Source organism: Ursus maritimus, unplaced genomic scaffold (genome assembly GCF_017311325.1).
Source record: "Ursus maritimus isolate PB19 unplaced genomic scaffold, ASM1731132v1 scaffold_1, whole genome shotgun sequence".
NCBI classification, from domain to species: Eukaryota; Metazoa; Chordata; class Mammalia; order Carnivora; family Ursidae; genus Ursus; species Ursus maritimus.
The window spans coordinates 43111663-43131757 of record NW_024423343.1 but is presented as its reverse complement, the minus strand read 5'-3'; the positions used below and the strand labels follow the sequence as shown (position 1 = coordinate 43131757).

The following is a 20095-nucleotide window of genomic DNA, read 5'->3' as shown; positions in this document are numbered from 1 at the left end:
AATAATCTATACATAAGTTTATTTAATCAACATAAAAACTACTACCCAAAGCCAAAACATAAAGTTCTCATTTCAATTAGATATTTAAGACCTTCAAATTTTCCCATTTTTATAAAACGGGTTGGCAAAGATTTTCTGAAAAGGATCAGATAGTAAGTATTCTAGCCTTTGCAGGCCTTACAATCTCTGTTGCAACTACGCAAAGCAGCCATAGACAATATGTAAACAGCTGAGCATAGCAATGTTCCAATAAAGCTTTATTTATGAACACTGATATTTGAATTTCATGTAATTTTCACGTATCATGACATACTAGTCTTTGATTTTTTTTTTTTCCTCAGCCATTTAAAAATGCAGAAACCATTCTTAGCTTGTGGAAAACTAAACAAGCAGCAGGCCAGATTTGACCCATGAACTATAGTTTGCCAAAACTTGTTCCAAAATAATCCCTTAAAAATCTAGTCACCTTAAAATTTCAAATCATTACTTCCCAGAGATTTAAAGTAATTATTCAAATCTTCATCAGTAACTTCTTTTAGATCAGCTGGTTTCCACTTTGGACTCTGGTCTTTATCTATTAAAACTGTCAAATGAAGACATAAGAAATGTTAGTACGTTTCTTTCGGGTATTACCAGATTTTAATTACCAAATTGACAGAAAGTACCTTACACGAGGTATATTTTCTATTGCACATTTTTTTTTCTGCTAAGTTAAAATTTTTGTCTGTGTTCCATTTTTCTTTTAAATTAAGGCCCCATAGGATTTGGATGAATAGCAATGTACCGATAATGACTCATGTGGTTATTTCCCAACCTAAGTCTAACGCCTGTAGCTTGAATACAGCCTATGAACTAATGTGACTTAAGCCTTAGCCTTCTTCAAACAAAATCGTAAATGAAATCTTCCTGTTATAAAACAGCTAAAACCAGAGTTGGTGTGGTTTAAAGGGAAGGCAGGAGAGGGTGCAGGGCCCAGATCTGCCTTCTCAACTCCTCCACGTTGAATTGAAAGGAAAATTACTTGAAGTAGAGGGAAGGGGATGACTTTATGCATAATTAAATGTGGATACTGCTGTTCTGCTGAACCCTCTAGTTCACACAGCTCGGAATTAAAATAGCAGACCACCTTCAGGTTATCCTAAGGAACTACTTCTCTTATTTCGGTGTAGTCATCATTTAGTGTGGCCACATAGCATCCCCACTGGATCGTTAAGTATGAGGCAATTGGCAATCCTCTCCTTTAAAAAGGGAAGGGGATGTCAGGTTCCTGGTTGTGACAGTATGCTATTGTTATATAAACGTTACTGTTTAGGAAAACATGGTGAAGGATACACAGGATCTTTCTATATTATTTCTTACAACTGTATGTTAATCTACAATTATCTCAAAAAAAATTTTTTAAAAAGAAAGAGAAGGGGGCTATACTTAGTATAGTTATGGTAGAGAATTTTAACTGTGCTTAAAGTGTGCATAATTCTTGTGGATACTGGAGGTTTGTTTTGTTGTTGTTGTTGTTAAAGGTTTATTTGAGAGAGTGAGCAAACAAGGGGGCAAGAGGGGCCCAGGGAGAGGAAGAGAGAATCTCAAGCAGACTCCCTGTTGAGGGTGGAGCCTGATGGGGGGCTTCATCTCATGACCCTGAGATCTGACCTGACACAACCAAGAGTCAACGCTTTAACTGCCTGTGCACTCAGGTGCCCCGCACTGGTGGTTTTTAAGGCTGGGCTGCTAGCTACAGGATTTTAGCTCGTATCAGATCAGTGGTAACACTGATGTTATGATCCTTGCCAATTTGACAGTTTTACATTCCCCAAACAGCATAAATAAAAACAATTCTGGAACATTCTTCAAGAATCTCTCCCCTTTTAAGCCCTCTGGCCAATGCTATCATGGTATCTACCTCCTTGACAGTCTGCTGAAGGGCAAAAGGAAAGAATATTAATAAAATCTGTATGTTCTTTTCACACATAGTTTTTTACTTAGCATAGATATAACAAGTTCCTGCCATGTAGACAGCTCAGGTTTTTTCAAGTCTCATGAGGCACCCACTCAAATTCCTTTTGGTAACTGTCTAGTTCTGCTGAAATCTATATTTATTTTCTTCTAAAACCAGGAAGAAGCTTATTCTAGCTGTTAAGAGTAAGAATTTTTGACAACCATTCCCCTAATTTGCTAGTTTATTTTATCTAATTTGCTAACATATTTTATAATTAGCAAACTGTAGCAAACATTTGGTTATTATGCAAGAACACCAGTTTTACCCAGAATAGATGTTGCTTGCAAAACAGGGAGGCTATGCTAAAAGATGAGGCAGTATACTTCCTCTTCATTGAAAAGTAGCTTGATAAGCTCCTGCATTATGAATCATAACCTTGATTCTGCTTTGTTTCAACGGTTTCCGTTAAATAATTGACAGTGTATATGAAAACAATACCTTTGTTTTTTTAAGTTTAAGAGGGCTGCTATAACATAGAGTGAATGCATTCAAACCCAAGTAGCACACAGGTCCTCCTAATATCAGAGGTCTAGGCTCTGATCCACATGCAGCAAGAACTTGCAGGGAATTAGTGCGGAAAAATGCATGTTTTACTTGTTTTTATAAAACATATAGCCATCTCCTCTGACTCAATTCCCTGGGTCCTCTAAAAGGATTTGAACCCCTGCTTATTTCTGATATTATATCATGCCGTAAGTTAAGAGAATTCTGTAACAGTGACCAGTCTTTATCAAAGCTTCCAGCTCAGAGAATATAATCTTTTATTCAGATAAAGTATATACACAGTCTCTACTATATTAAAGAGATCAATAAAAACATTAAATAATTAGATATGCAAAACACATACAAAGGGAAAAACTAATTTTATGCAACATAAATAACAGCTATTATTTATGGGGATATGGGCTTATACATAAACTGTTTTGCAAATTTGCTAAGAACAAAAAACCATTTCACTTTTTCTAAATATGCTGACTTTGGAGATGATAAAAATTCATAAGAACATTAGCAGATGTTACTAATTATGTCATAAGTTTTTTCTCAATGTCAATGTTTAACTGCTCAGGTACAGGCAAAGAGGTAAGGGTAGGGTTCAACGCTGCTGGGAATGGCCAGGCCGGTACTAGAGAGGGGAGTGGTAGGGGACTTGAGGGCTTCTTGCAAGGGAATAAATGCACCTTTCCAAGGCTCCAGCAGCAGAATGAGTTTTCAAGCCCAGCTGTACTTAGCAGAGGCAGTCCATGGGATTGAAGAAGCAGGATAACCTCTTACATATAAATTAGGGGGCAGTGACACAGGTTATATGAATTTTTCAAACAATATTGGTTTCAAAAGACTGATATTCCCTTACGTGCTAGTTGGTAATATAAAAAAGCAATAACTTTGCAATCTTTATGAAAGCGGAGTTTTCACTAATAAAACAACTATCATCCTTGATTAACAGTATATGCTCACAAATCCTATTTCCATAAGATCCAGGAAGAAAACAATCACCACTTACCTGCCCTGACACCTTCATAAAAGTCATGGCCTCCCTGAGAGAAAATTGAGATTAAATGGTGAATCTCCAGGCATCCTTCTTCCCAGTGATGATCTGTCTCCTCCACCCACTCTAGTCTCCCACTCCCACGGCCAAAGCCTGAAATAAACAGTCAGAGACTGGGCCGCCTTTATGACCCACTCCTTATCGCCACCTCCGATTCTTATCTGCTCAAGTGCATTCACTGTTGTGCTACTACTGGTCCTACAACTTTTTCACCACTCACTTTATTGTGGTCACTTTCCTTGAAAATGCCCTCATCTCCCTCAAGGCTTTTTCTCCCCTTAAAGTCACTCCTAGTAGGACGTAAGTAGCAGCTGAGGTCTATTGTTAAGAGAAGTACTTTGACAGGCACTTTAGACGTATCCTCTCCATTAAATTTCACACTATTTCTACAATGATAGGAACTATTCTTGTCTCCACTTTACAGATGAGGAAACTGGCATAAGAGAAGTCTTGGCAAAATCCCAGCACCAGCTGCCCCTACCATTTTTCTCTGCCTGCTTTTGAGGAGCTCAATCTTGCTGCAGAAAAGTCTATGATTGGTTTCATTTAAAATTCATGATCACGAATCTCAAACAGGCATGAAAAACTGCCCACCAATCCATGTTCTCTTCTCCACTTTCCAAGATAATCGTTTTAACGGCCTTCTGCCTTCTCAACCTCTACCTCTAGCAAATTTTACTCCCACTGTGTTCTCAGCTAATGACTTAACCTTCTATTTCATTACAAAAAGAGAAGCTCTAAGCCATGAACATTCTCTTCTTCCCACCCCTAAAATGCCTGCAGCCCAACTACACCCAACTGTACCATGCCTTCGCTTTCCTGACTATGGAGGAAGGGACCAACCCTCTTTCAAAGGCCCGTTTTCCCCACACTCCCACTCACATCTCTTCTCAAGGACTGGGCTTGAGAAGGTTATCTCTGTTTTTTCCCCTGGCATCATCAATGTCGGCAGCATAACCCAGTGACTGACTGTAGTTCAAATGTTTGGGCTCAGAAGAATGGATAAAGAAGATGTGGTATATGTATAATGGAATATTATTCAGCCATCAAAAAAAGGGAAATCTTCCCATTTGCAATGATGTGGATGGACCTAGAGGGTATTATGCTAAGCGAAATAAGTCAGTCAAAGACAATTATCATATGATCTCACTGATATGTGGAATTTAAGAAACAAAAGAGAGGATCATAGGGGAAGAGAGGGAAAAATAAAACAAGATGAAACCAGAGAGGGAGATAAACCATAAGAGACTCTTAATCATAGGAAACAAACTGAAGGTTGCTGGAGTGGAGGGGGGTGGAGGATGGGGTAACTGGGTGATGGTCATTAAGGAGGGCACAGGACGTGTTATCTAAGACCGAGGAATCAGAGACCTGTACTTCTGAAACCAATAATACATTATATGTTAATTTAAAAAAACAACAAATGCCTGGGCTCACCTGCTGGCCTCTACTACACAGTAACGACATGGCCTCGGGCTAGTAACTTCCCTAATGCCAAGTTTCCTTATATGAAATGGCAATATCAATACATCCATCAGAGGATTATCTTACTCCCAGCGCAGTGTCTGACATATAGTGAGTGTTCAGTAAATGTTAACTGCTTTTGGTATCAACAATCTTTTTTCTCTATTGGGTCATTCCCTACCATTTATAAACATGTTCTAGTATCTTCCACTCACTTGATTCCACAGTCTCAGCTCCTACCCTATTTGTTTCAGGAAGAAAAAGTTGTGTACATATAGCCTCCACTTGGCCATATCCCATTTACTCATTTACTCTCCAACTCGCCACACTCTAACTTCTGTCCCAACGCTCCTCTGAAATGGCTTGCCAAAATCCCCTGTAACTTCAGTGTTGCCATATGCTAAAGATGTCTTTATCCTCCCCTACTAGACACTTTGGCAATACTCTCTCCTCCTTGGAACACTCATTTCTTGCTTTCACGACCCCACACTCTCCTGATTCTCCCAGCTCTGTCCTTTTTCTCTCCCATTGCTCTTTCTCCTCTAACCCACTCAAAATGCTGGATTTCTTGGGGCTCAGATCGAGCTCTCTCATTTTCCCTCCATATGATCTTATCCATTCTTTACTTGACACATCAGCACTTGACTTACCGATTCTGTTAAAATGTAGAATCATGTCACTCCTCTACTTGAAAACATCCAGTGGCTTCCCGTTTGACTCAGAACAAAAACCAAAGTTTTTCACAGACTTTCCAGGCCATCCGTGCTCTGCACAGCCTTTCTCTACCCTGTTAACTCTGACCTCATCTCTCTCACTCACCGACCCTCCTCCTCTGCCCACACTGTCCACAGCTTTCTGCAGCTCCTAGGACAGGCAACACATTTCTGCCTCAGAGCTTTGTACCTGCCTCTGCCCGGATGCTCCTCCCCAAATCCCTGCACAGCTCATTCCCTCACTTCCTTCAGGTTTCACTCAAACAACACCTTCTCAGTCAGGTCTTCTCTGGTCATCCTACCTATAAGTTCAACCACACATCCCCTTTATGCCATATCCACCTTCCCACTTTACTTTCGCTCCTTGGTACTTATAATAATATGCTGTATATTTTACAATTTTATCTGTTTACAATCTATCTCCCCCACTGTAAAGTAAGTTCCAGGAGGGCAGGGATTTTGTCTATTTTGTTTACCTATGGATTCTTGGTGCCTCTAACAGTGCCTAGCACATGGCAAGCTTTCTTGTTTATTAAGTAAATAAATCTTCAAAAAAATTTTTTTAAAGATTTTATTTATTCAGGGGCGCCTGGGTGGTGCAGTCGTTAAGCGTCTGCTTTCGGCTCAGGGCGTAATCCCAGGGTTCTGGGATCGAGCCCCACATCAGGCTTCTCCGCTATGAGCCTGCTTCTCCCTCTCCCACTCCCCCTGCTGGTGTTCCCTCTCTTGCTGGCTGTGTCTCTCTCTCTGTCAAATAAATAAATAAAATCTTTAAAAAAAAAAGATTTTATTTATTCATAGAGAGAGCACACACATGAGCAGGGGGAGGGGCAGAGGAAGAGTGAGAAACAATCTCAAGCAGACTCCCTGCTGGGCATGGAGCCCAACGCAGGGACTCGGGATGACCTGAGCTGAAATTAAGAGTCGGATGCTTAACCCAATGAGCCACCCAGGCGCCCCTTCAAAGTTTTTTTTTTAAAAAGTGGCTCTAATGTCTTTCAGACTTAAATCTTTCACACACACCTCCAAACTCTGACTCCTAAATGCACTCTCTCCTTCCCTCACATTCATCATCAAGGCCTATCAGTTCTATTGCCTACACTGGTCCTCAAAACCATTCACCTCTCTCCAGTGCCACCACCCTCGTCTAAGCCACTACAACTTTGCAGCCTGACTACTGCCATAAACTCACATCTGGTCTCTACATTCACTCTTGAACCCTTCCAACCCCATCTCCATCCAGCGGCAATAAGTACCTTCTTAAAGCAAATGGAACCAAATCATCCACTGCTGGAACCCAAGAGACTTCTCAACATACTCATTTCTTACACTTTAGGTCACAGAGGAGCTGACAACTCAAAGATGTCTTCCCTTTGTCTCTCCCACTCCCTCCTGTCCCTGCATCATTCTCTTCTATCATCAACTTGTAGGTTTCCTTTGGAGCACTAACCACAATTTGTAATTATATTACTTATTTTGTTTACTTGTTCTTCCCAGTCTCAGTAGACTATAAATTCCATGAGAACAAGGACCGGTCATTCTTTCCACCACATAACACCTAGCACAGTGCCTGGCGATACAGCTAACATACTTGCTGAAGGAAGGAAGGAACTGATCAGTCCAGGCAGTGCGGTAAATGTACAGTGGAAAACACAGACTGTGAGCTATACTGGGTAGTGGTCAAGAGTGCAGGCCTGGAGTGAGCCCACCTGGTTTCACACAACATGTGCCTGCCACTTAATAGCTATACCACCTTAGGCAGGTTACTTCTCTTATGCCAGTTTCCTCATCTGTAAAGTGGAGACAAGAATAGTTCCTATCATTGTAGAAATAGTGTACAATTTAATGGAGAGGATACATCTAAAGTGCCTGTCAAGGAGTTAAGATGGCGGAGGAGTAGGAGACACCGTTTTCAGCCGGTCCTCCGAGTCGAGCTGGATAGGTACCAGACCAGCCTGAACAACCACGGAACCAGCCTGAGACGCAGGAAGACGCATCTGGACTGGAACAAAACAAATGAACATCTCCAGCTCTGAGTATTGAGGTACGAAGCGGGGAGCCATGTGTGCACAGATATCGGAAGATAAACGGAAGGGGGAGGGAGCCGCCATGTTTGGGCGCCGGGAAGCGGAAGCCGCTTGCACGGGGGAGCGGGCAGGGCGCGCGGACGGCACCCACAAAACAGCAGACTGAGACCGTGAGCCGGGTGCGCGCCCACCGAGCATCTCGCGAACCCGGAATCGGTGCGCTCACTGGATCCAGACTGGGACCGGGAGATCCGGGAGCGCACGGGGGCTGCTGCGGCTGGCGGCATTAGAAACACAAAGGACAGAGGCAGCGCCGGCCTGGAAGTGAGGGCTGGGACGCCGGGTGTGGGGCGCACATCCCGGGACGCTGCAGGGTTGAGCAGCACCAACAGAAACAGAGTTAAAGTGGCCAGAACATTAGTAGAGAACGGGCCGCAATCCTTCTGTTCCGTGACAGAGGCTGAAATTTGGCCGCTGCTGCTCTGACTCTCAGAAGAGGCACAGCAAACCGCCAGGGAAAGCCGCCAGAGAACAAAAGCCTGGAAATACCGGCTCAGGGAGTGCCCATCCCCATCCCCCCTCGCAGGGGACACGGAGACTCTACCCAAACAGGGCTGCCTGAGTATCGGCGCGGCAGGCCCCTCCCCCAGAACACAGAAGGCAGGCTGAAAAATCAAGAAGCCCACAACCCGGGCGCCTGGGTGGCGCAGTCATTGAGCGCCTGCCTTCGGCTTAGGGCGTGATCCCGGCGTTCCGGAAAGGAGTCCCTCATCGGGCTCCTCCGCTGGGAGCCTGCTTCTTCCTCTCCCACTCCCCTGCTTCTGTTCCCTCTCTCGCTGGTTGGCTGCCACATAAATAAATAAATAAAATCTTTAAAGAAGAAGCCCACATCCCTAAGATCCCTATAAAACAAGGGGCACGGCCTGGGACCCAGTCAATAATTTGGGCTCTGGAAACCCCGCAACCTCTCTTCATCAGAATGACAAGAAGGAGAAGCCCCCCCCAGCAAAGAAAAGACAGTGATTCTGTGGCCTCTGCCACAGAAATAATGGATATGGATGTAACCAAATTATCAGAAATGGAATTCAGAGTAACGATGGTCAAAATGATGAGTAGAATTGAAAAAACTATTAACGAAAAGGTTACTGAGAATATAGAATCCCTAAGGACAGAAATGAGAGCGAATCTGACAGAAATTAAAAATTCTATGAGCCAAATGCAGGCAAAACTAGAGGCTCTGACGGCCAGGGTCGCAGAAGCAGAGGAACGGGTTAGTGAATTGGAGGATGGGTTAATAGAGGAAAAAATGAAAATAGAAGATGGTCTTAAAAAAATCCACGCCCACGAATGTAGGTTACGGGAGATTACTGACTCAATGAAACGATCCAATGTTAGAATCATCGGCATCCCCGAGGGGGTGGAGAAAAACAGAGGTCTAGAAGAGATATTTGAACAAATTGTAGCTGAAAACTTCCCTAATCTAGCAAGGGAAACAAACATTCGTGTCCAAGAGGCAGAGAGGACCCCTCCCAAGCTCAACCACGACAAACCTACGCCACGTCACGTCATAGTGCAATTCGCAAATATTAGATGCAAGGATACAGTATTGAAAGCGGCCAGGGCAAAGAAATTTCTCACGTACCAAGGCAAAAGCATCAGAATTACGTCAGACCTGTCTACACAGACCTGGAATGAGAGAAAGGGTTGGGGGAGCATATTTAAAGCTCTTTCAGAGAAAAACATGCAGCCAAGGATCCTTTATCCAGCAAGGCTGTCATTCAGAATTGATGGAGAAATAAAGACATTTCAGAATCGCCAGTCACTAACCAATTTTGTAACCACGAAACCAGCCCTACAGGAGATATTACGGGGGGTTCTATAAAAGTAAAAAGGCCCCAAGAGTGATACAGAACAGAAAGTCACAGCCAATACAAACAAAGACTTTACTGGCAACATGGCAACATTAAAATCATATCTCTCAGTAATCAGTCTTAATGTAAATGGTTTGAACCATCCCATAAAACGCCACAGGGTTGCAGATTGGATAAAAAGAAATGACCCATCCATTTGCTGTCTACAAGAGACTCATTTCGAACCCAAAGATGCATTCAGACTGAGAGTAAGGGGATGGAGTACCATCTTTCACGCAAATGGACCTCAAAAGAAAGCTGGGGTAGCAATTCTCATATCAGATAAATTGGATTTTAAACTACAGACTATAGTTAGAGATGCAGAAGGGCACTATATTATTCTTAAGGGAAGTATTCAACAAGTGGATATGACAATTATAAATATATATGCCCCCAACAGGGGAGCAGCAAGATACACAAGCCAACTCTTAACCAGAATAAAGAGACATATAAATAAAAATACATTAATAGTAGGGGACCTCAACACTCCACTCTCAGAAATAGACAGAACACCCTGGCAAAAACTAAGCAAAGAATCAAAGGCTTTGAATGCCATACTCGACGAGTTGGACCTCATAGATATATATAGAACACTACACCCCAGAACCAAAGAATACTCATTCTATTCTAATGCCCATGGAACATTCTCAAGAATAGACCATGTTCTGGGACACAAAACAGGTCTCAACCGATACCAAAAGATTGAAATTATCCCCTGCATATTCTCAGACCACAACGCTCTGAAATTGGAACTCAACCACAAGGAAAAATTTGGAAGAAACTCAAACACTTGGAGACTAAGAACCATCCTGCTCAGGAATGACTCGATAAACCAGGAAATCAAAAATCAAATTAAACAATTTATGGAGACCAATGAGAATGAAAATACAACAGTCCAAAACCTATGGGATACTGCAAAGGCAGTCCTAAGGGGGAAATACATAGCCATCCAAGCCTCACTCAAAAGAATAGAAAAATCTAAAATGCAGTTTTTATATTCTCACCTCAAGAAGCTGGAACAGCAACAGAGGGACAGGCCTAATCCACGCACGAGGAAGCAGTTGACCAAAATTAGAGCTGAAATCAATCAAGCAGAAACCAGAAGTACAGTAGAGCAGATCAACAGGACTAGAAGCTGGTTCTTTGAGAGAATCAATAAAATTGACAGACCACTGGCAAGACTTATCCAAAAGAAAAGAGAAAGGACCCAGATTATTAAAATTATGAATGAAAAAGGAGAGGTCACGACGAACACCATTGAAATTGGAAGGATTATTAGAAATTTTTATCAACAGCTATATGCCAATAAACTAAGCAATCTGGAAGAGATGGAATCCTTCCTGGAAACCTATAAACTACCAAGATTGAAACCGGAAGAAATTGATTCCTTAAACAGGCCAATTAATTATGAAGAAATTGAGTCAGTGATAAACAACCTTCCAAATAACAAAACTCCAGGCCCGGACGGTTTTCCTGGGGAATTCTACCAAACATTCAAAGAAGAAATAATACCTATTCTCCTAAAGCTATTTCAAAAAATAGAAACAGAAGGAAAGCTACCAAACTCATTCTATGAGGCCAATATTACCTTGATCCCCAAACCAGGCAAAGACCCCCTCAAAAAGGAGAATTACAGACCGATTTCCCTAATGAATATGGACGCCAAAATCCTCAACAAGATACTTGCTAATAGAATCCAACAGTACATTAAAAGGATTATCCATCACGATCAAGTGGGATTCATACCTGGGATGCAAGCGTGGTTCAATATTCGCAAATCAATCAGCGTGATACATCATATCAACAAGAAAAGACTCAGGAACCATATGATCCTCTCAATCGATGCCGAAAAAGCATTTGACAAAATACAGCATCCTTTCCTGATTAAAACCCTTCAGAGTGTAGGAATAGAAGGTACATTTCTCAATCTCATAAAAGCCATCTATGAAAAGCCTACTGCAAATATTATTCTCAATGGGGAAAAGCTGGAAGCCTTTCCCTTAAGATCAGGAACTCGACAAGGATGCCCACTCTCGCCACTATTATTCAACATAGTACTAGAAGTCCTTGCAACAGCAATCAGACGACAAAAAGGGATCAAAGGTATTCAAATTGGCAAAGAAGAAGTCAAAATGTCTCTCTTTGCAGATGACATGATACTCTATATGGAAAACCCAAAAGAAGCCACTCCCAAACTATTAGAAGTTATAGAGCAATTCAGTAACGTGGCGGGATACAAAATCAATGCTCAGAAATCAGTTGCATTTCTATACACGAATAACGAGACCGAAGAAAGAGAAATTAGGGAATCCATCCCATTTACAATAGCACCAAAAACCATACGTTACCTTGGAATTAACTTAACCAGAGACGTAAAGGACCTATATTCTAGAAACTATAAATCACTCTTGAAAGACATTGAGGAAGACATAAAAAGATGGAAAGATATTCCATGCTCATGGATTGGAAGAATTAACATAGTTAAAATGTCCATGCTACCCAGAGCAATCTACACTTTCAATGCTATCCCGATCAAAATACCGAGGACATTTTTCAAAGAACTGGAACAAATAGTCCTTAAATTTGTATGGAAACAGAAAAGGCCCCGAATCTCCAAGGAACTGTTGAAAAGGAAAAACAAAGCTGGGGGCATCACAATGCCGGATTTCGAGCTGTACTACAAAGCTGTGATCACAAAGACAGCATGGTACTGGCACAAAAACAGACACATAGACCAATGGAACAGAATAGAGAGCCCAGAAATGGACCCTCGGCTCTTTGGGCAACTAATATTTGATAAAGCAGGAAAAAACATCCGGTGGGAAAAAGACAGTCTCTTCAATAAATGGTGCTGGGAAAATTGGACAGCTACATGCAAAAGAATGAAACTTGACCACTCTCTCACACCATACACAAAAATAAACTCCAAATGGATGAAAGACCTCGATGTGAGACAGGAATCCATCAAAATTCTAGAGGAGAACATAGGCAGCAACCTCTACGACATCGGCCAAAGCAACCTTTTTCATGACACATCCCCAAAGGCAAGAGAAACAAAAGATAAAATGAATTTATGGGACTTCATCAAGATTAAAAGTTTCTGCACAGCCAAGGAAACAGTCAGAAAAACTAAGAGGCAGCCCACGGAATGGGAGAATATATTTGCAAATGACACTACAGATAAAGGACTGGTATCCAAGATCTACAAAGAACTTCTCAAACTCAATACACGAGAAACAAATAAACAAATCAAAAAATGGGCAGAAGATATGAACAGACACTTTTCCAATGAAGACATACAAATGGCTAACAGACACATGAAAAAATGTTCAAAATCATTAGCCATCAAGGAAATTCAAATCAAAACCACACTGAGATACCACCTTACGCCAGTTAGAATGGCAAAAATAGACAAGGCAAGAAACAACAATTGTTGGAGAGGATGTGGAGAAAGGGGATCCCTCCTACATTGTTGGTGGGAATGCAAGTTGGTACAGCCACTCTGGAAAACAGTGTGGAGGTCCCTTAAAAAGTTAAAAATTGAGCTACCCTATGATCCAGCCATTGCACTACTGGGCATTTACCCCAAAGATACAGACGTAGTGAAGAGAAGGGCCATATGCACCCCAATGTTCATAGCAGCAATGTCCACAATAGCTAAATCGTGGAAGGAGCCGAGATGCCCTTCAACAGATGACTGGATTAAGAAGTTGTGGTCCATATATACGATGGAATATTACTCAGCTATCAGAAAGAACGAGTTCTCAACATTTGCTACAACATGGACAGCACTGGAGGAGATAATGCTAAGTGAAATAAGTCAAGCAGAGAAAGACAACTATCATATGATTTCTCTCATCTATGGAACATAAGAACTAGGATGATCGGTAGGGGAAGAAAGGGATAAAGAAAGGGGGGGTAATCAGAAGGGGGAATGAAACATGAGAGACAATGGACTATGAGAAACAAACTGAGGACTTCAGAGGGGAGGGGGGTGGGGGAATGGGATAGACCGGTGATGGGTAGTAAGGAGGGCACGTATTGCATGGTGCACTGGGTGTTATACACAACTAATGAATCATCGAGCCTTACATCGGAAACCGGGGATGTACTGTATGGTGACTAACATAATAAAAAATCATTAAATAAATAAATAAATAAATAAAGTGCCTGTCAAAGTACTTCTCTTAACAATAGACCTCAGCTGCTACTTACATCCTACTAGGAGTGACTTTAAGATTAAAGTGACTAATAGAGTTTTATTTATAGTTTGATGAACTACTTTGAATACCTTAATAACTCTTTCAAGACATCAAAGTCCATTAGGGAGACCTACTTTCTAGTTATTAAACAAAATACTCCTTTAGGCTGTAAATTAATCTTAGGGCCCTCTACATATAACACAAAAGTGATGATTCTGCTTTCAAAGAGTTTATCACCCAGAAGAAGAAATCTCTATGACTCTGAAATGTTTCATAAAATTATTATTCTATGTGATTAGTCTATTTTAAGTGTATTTATAATGGCATTTTCAATGCTGATCTATTAAAACATGTAACACACTAATAACACCCATTCATACATTTTATATATACATATATTGCTCGTTTTACTAATGAGGAAATTCAGATTTACAGAGTTTACACTTCTTGCCCCAAGGCCAGAGACGGTGCCTAAAAAATGGTTAATTCTATTTTGAACTCCAGCTGAGATTAGAGGCCTTCTTACACTTATACACAAATATAACTGCTCTTTCTAAGGGCTTAAGAACAATGTGAGAGCAATAGTTCCACATACCTTTAGCTAATTGGCCTGTTGGGTTTCCACAGAGTAGATTTACAGGTAGTTTTAAGGTTTTTGTTTATAGTTTTCTGTATTTTACATGCCCCGCAATGAACACCTATTACTTTCATAAATAGAAAATAAGTACATATTTTTAAAATTCTTACCATACAAGCTTGACTCAGCCGATATTCCATAGTTAATACTTCTTGTAAGGTCTTTGAAGACCCCTCTTTGAGTTGCCTTAGTGTGATCTTTAGGGATGTTGGAGACATTTTATTAATTACCTGTGAGAGGAAAAAAAAATTATTTTTTTTTTTTTACTAGTTTTAGCCCAAGAGTTCCTTTACTGTCTATAACAAACTGAGTTTTAATATAAATCTTACTAAAATTTGTTCCTTAAACAGTACTTTCACATGACACTTTCATAAAAGTGAGATTATGCCATAGCTTCATCCTGTCAAAGCACCAATGGTTTTCTATCTCTTGTAATAACAAAACATCATTCCACCAGTGAAATAAATGCTGTACCCATAATTAATAAAAGAAATCTATATTTTTGTAGCTTCCTGACATAAATTATGATCCCAACTAGGTAAGCAAACAATGATTACGCTTAAGTAAAATTAATACACATCTTACAAACAACTAAGATATCGGAAAACATTATACTTTATAATATAAAGAAGGTAGAGTTAGAAATATAGCTCATTCCTTCCCATTTTGTGACTACAGAGAAGTGTTTGAACTGAACTGTAGTCTTTATCTATAAATAAATCTACTTACCTTAAAAGTAAGGAGAGAAACAATTCGAGACCATGAGGTGGTCTTGTCTAGTATTTCAATATTTAGTAAATAAGAATAACAGGCCTGAGTCCTTGGCTACAGTGCTATGCGCCCCTTCCTTTTGAATTTAAAATGCTATTACTAGTGTTCGGACACGTGTACAACTGTGACAACAGCTGCTACAAGAGCTCCCTTGCTATGCAAATCTGATGCCTGCCCTGTTCTTTATAATTGCAATATACAGTTTTCAGGCCTGTTGTTGAGCGATTGCCTCAAAGGTAGAAATTTTACTTTCTGAGTTCAAAGAATTCCCCACATCAAGATTCCAGGTTCTTTGTAGCATCCTCAAGTGTGGCACACAGAGTCAGAGAACAGACTGAGTGGATAGGGCTATATCTTACCTAGCAGCTGCTAAAACTTAAACAGATGACTACTGTACAGGAAAAGTTCAGGGAAGATCAGTTTCCTACCTACAGTCACAACACTGAAGAAAAGGTGAGAAAGAGAAAAGCAATTAAGGCTTTTTATGCATCTGATTCATTTCCTGGGAACTCACTCTTCTGCCCTCAGTGCCATATGTACATGATCTCATTTAATGCCCCTGGAGCAATCCCACTCCATGTTCTCGCCTTTCTGGTTACAGACCATGAGGACAATGGCACCTGTCTAGCAGTCTGCATACTGTGCTAGGAGGCCCCTCCTTTCCACAGGCAAGTAGACAAGGGGTCCGTTCTGCTGACGAAACCACTGGTTTTCTCTAGCAAGAGCAATGCCCACGTGATTATAGGCGAACATCTGGAAGAACTTCATTCTCAATGCTGAAAGGTGTACTTAAACCAGCGACATAGCCACCTTCTATCTTTTCTAGTCTACAAAGTCAATGAAGCTATGATTCCCTTTCCAAAAGGCTGTAGTATATAGCCCCACAATCGTGTACCTCAGAACTACCATTATGGCTAACTGCCTATGTCCTCTTTCTTGTATACAACCTAGAATTCGAAAAACACAAACTCTGTCTTTGCTATACCTCCTCAGTTGGCTATCAATTAATTTCATTAAAAAGGTCACTTAATAAGAAAACCATCCCATTTACAATTGCACCCAAAATAATAAAATACCAAGGAATAAACTTAACCAAGGAGGTGAAAGACTTATATGCTGAAAACTATAGAACACTGATGAAAGAAACTGAAGATGACACAAACAAACGGAAAGATATTCTGTGCTCGTGGATTAGAAAAACCAGTATTGTTATAATGTCCATACTACCCAAAGCAATCTACAGATTTAATGCAATCCCTATCACAATGCCAGCAGCATTTTCCGAAGAACTAGAATAATGTTAAAATTCATATGGACCCACAAAAGACCCCAATAGCCAAAGCAATCTTGAGAAAAAAAGAATAAAGCTAAAGGTATTACAATCCCAGATTTCAAGATAATACTACAAAGCTGTAGTAATCAAAACAGTATGGTACTGGCACAAAAATAAACAGAACAATGGAACACAAAGAGAGAACCCAGAAATAAGTCCACACTTATATGGTCAATTAACCTATAAGAAATGAGGCAAGAATATAAAATGGGGAAAAGATAGGCTCTTTAATAAATGGTGTTGGGAAAACTAGACAGCTACATGCAAAAGAAACTGGACCACTTTCTCATAGCATATAAAAAATAAGCTTAAAATGGATCAACGACCTAAATGTGATACCTGAAACCATAAAACTCCTAAAAGAAAATGTAGGAAGTAATTCTGACACAGTAGAGACATTTTTCTAGATATGTCTTCTAAGGCAAGGGAAACAATAGCAAAAATAAATTAGCGGGACTACACCAAGATAGCAAGATTTTGAACAGTGAAGGAGACCATCAACAAAATGACAAGGCAACCTACTGAATGGGGAAGATATATGCAAATGATATATCCAATAAGGGATTAATATCCAAAATATATAAAGAATTTATACAACTCAACACAAACAATCCAATTAAACAGGCAAAAGCCATGAACATTTTTCCAAAGAAGACATACACGTGGCCAATAAACACATGAAAAGATATTCAACATCACTAATCAGCAGCAAAATGCAAATCAAAACCACCATGAGATATCACTGTATTCCTGCCAGAATGGCCAGTATCAAAAAGATAAACAATTGTTGGTGAGGATATGGAGAAAAAAGGAACCTTCATGCACTGTTGGTAGGAATGCAAACTGGTGCAGTCACTGTGGAAAATATGGAGGTTCCTCAAAAAATTAAAAATAGAATTACCATGCAATCCAGTAATCCCAATACTAGGTCCTTACCCAAAGAAAACAAAAACACTAATCTGAGAAGATACATGCACCCCTATGTTTACTGCAACATTTACAATAGCCAAGATACGGAAGCAACCCAAGTGTCCATCAATAGACGAATGAATAAAGAAGATGTGTTATGTATATACAATGGAGTATTACCCAGTCATAAAGCAGAATGAGATCTTGACTTTTGCAACAACATGGATGGACCTCATGCATATAACACTAGGTGAAATAAGTCTGAGAAAAAGAAATACCATATGATTTCACTCATGTGGTATTTAAGAAACAAAACAAATGAGCAAAGAAAAAACGAGAAACAAAAAAACAGACTTAAGGGGGCGCCTGGGTGGCACAGCGGTTAAGCGCCTGCCTTCGGCTCAGGGCGTGATCCCGGCGTTATGGGATCGAGCCCCACATCAGGCTCCTCTGCTATGAGCCTGCTTCTTCCTCTTCCACTCCCCCTGCTTGTGTTCCCTCTCTCGCTGGCTGTCTCTATCTCTGTCAAATAAATATATAAAAATCTTTAAAAAAAAAAAAAACAGACTTAAATACAGAGAACTGTTGGTTGTCAGGGGGCAAGGCTGGGTGGAGGAATGGATGAAACAGACAGGAAAAAATGGCCATGTAAGGGGTCCAGTTGTTTGTGCTTTTGTCATGCACACGTAAATACAGTAGGGGGAAAAAAAGAAAATTTCAATTGAAAAGCTCCACTGGTTCAGACATTTCATGAATAAGTAATTAAAGAGATTTCCTGTTAACGGACACCATATTAATAAAATAGTGCACTGAGGAGTTAAGATGGCAGAGGAGTAGGGGTCCCCTTTTTCAGCCGGTCCCCTGAGTCGAGCTGGATAGGTACCAGGCCAGCCTGAACATCCACGGAATCAGCCTGAGACGTAGGAATATACATCTGGATCTCTACAAATGAACATCTCCAGCACTGAGTATTGAGGTATGAAGCAGGGATCCGTGAAACCGCGCACAGATATCAGAAGATAAACGGAAGGGGGAGGGAGCCGCCACGTTCGGTGCCGGGAAGCGGTAGCCACCAGCACGGGGGAGCGGGCAGACTCACGGACAGCACCTGCGAGAGAGCGGACTGAGACCGGTGAGCCGGGGAGCGCGTGCCACCAGACTGAAACGGAGCTCTGGTGCGCTCACTGGAACCAGACTGAGACCAGGAGCTCCGGAGCCCGCGGGGGCGGCTGGCGGCTGGCGGTGTTAGAAACACAAAGGACAGACACGCGCCGGCCCTGGAAGTGAGGGCTGGGATGCCGGGTGTGGGGCGCACATCCCGGGACACTGCAGGGTTGAGCAGCACCAACAGTAACAGAGTTAAAGTGGCCAGAACATCAGTGGAGAATGGGCCGCAATCCCTCTGTTCTGAGACAAAGGCTGAGATTCGGCTACTGCTGCTCTGACTCTCAGAAGAGGCACAAACCGCCAGGGAAAGCCGCCAGAGAACAAAAGCCTGGAAAGACCGGCTCACAGTGTGCCCATCCTCATCCCCCCTTGCAGGGGACACGGAGACTTGACCCGTGTAGAGTATCGGCGCAGCAGGCCCCTCCCCCAGAAGGCAGGCTGAAAAATCAAGAAGCCCACATCCCTAAGATCCCTATAAAACAAGTGCACACTGCCTGGGTCCTGGTCAATAATGTGGGCTCTGGACAACCACTCAACCTCTCCTCATCAGAATGACAAGAAGGAGAAATCCCCCCCAGCAAAGAAAAGACAACGTGTCTGTGGCCTCTGCCACAGAACTAATGGATATGGATATAACCAAATTATCAGAACTGGAGTTCAGAGTAACAATGGTCAAGATGATGTGTAGACTTGAAAAAAGTATTAATGAAAATGTTAATGAGAATATAGAATCTCTAAGGGCGGAAATGAGAGCGAATCTGGAAGAAATTAAAAATTCTATGAGCCAAATGCAGTCAAAACTAGAGGTTCTGACGGCCAGGATGAATGAGGCAGAAGAACGTATCAGCAAATTGGAGGATGGGTTAGTAGAAGAGAAAGCAAAAATAGAAACTTGGCTCAAAAAAATCCAATCTCAAGAATGTAGGTTACGGGAAGATTACTGACTCAATGAAACGTTCCAATGGCAGAATCATCGGCATCCCCGAGGGGGTGGAGAAAAACAGAGGTCTGGAAGAGATATTTGAACAAATTGTAGCTGAAAACTTCCCTAATCTAGCAAAGGAAACAAGCTTTCGTGCCCAAGAGGCAGAGAGGACCCCTCCCAAGCTCAACCATGACAAACCTACGCCACGTCACGTCATAGTGCATTTCACAAATATTAGATCCAAGGATACAGTATTGAAAGCGGCCAGGGCAAAGAAATTTCTCACGTACCAAGGCAAAGGTATCAGAATTACGTCAGACCTGTCTACACAGACCTGGAATGAGAGAAAGGGTTGGGGTGGGGGCATTTTTAAAGCTCTTTTAGAGAAAAACATGCAGCCAAGGATCCTTTATCTAGCAAGGCTGTCATTCAGAATTGATGGAGAGATAAAGATCTTCCAGAATCAACAGTCATTGACCAATTTCGTAACCATGA

At 41.4% G+C, this 20095-nt stretch overlaps 1 protein-coding gene across 1 annotated transcript in view; it reads right to left on the bottom strand.

Moving 5' to 3' along the window:
• Window positions 1–20095, bottom strand: part of HIBCH (3-hydroxyisobutyryl-CoA hydrolase) — a 115253-nt gene continuing 95158 nt past the window's right edge. Inside the window, exons 12-14 of the mRNA XM_008687264.2 lie at window positions 14606–14725; window positions 3498–3531; window positions 1–583 (exon numbers count right to left, since the gene is read on the bottom strand). Coding sequence (XP_008685486.1) covers window positions 468–583; window positions 3498–3531; window positions 14606–14725 — 270 coding nt within the window. The 3' untranslated portion in view covers window positions 1–467. The remainder of the gene's footprint in view (window positions 584–3497; window positions 3532–14605; window positions 14726–20095) is intronic.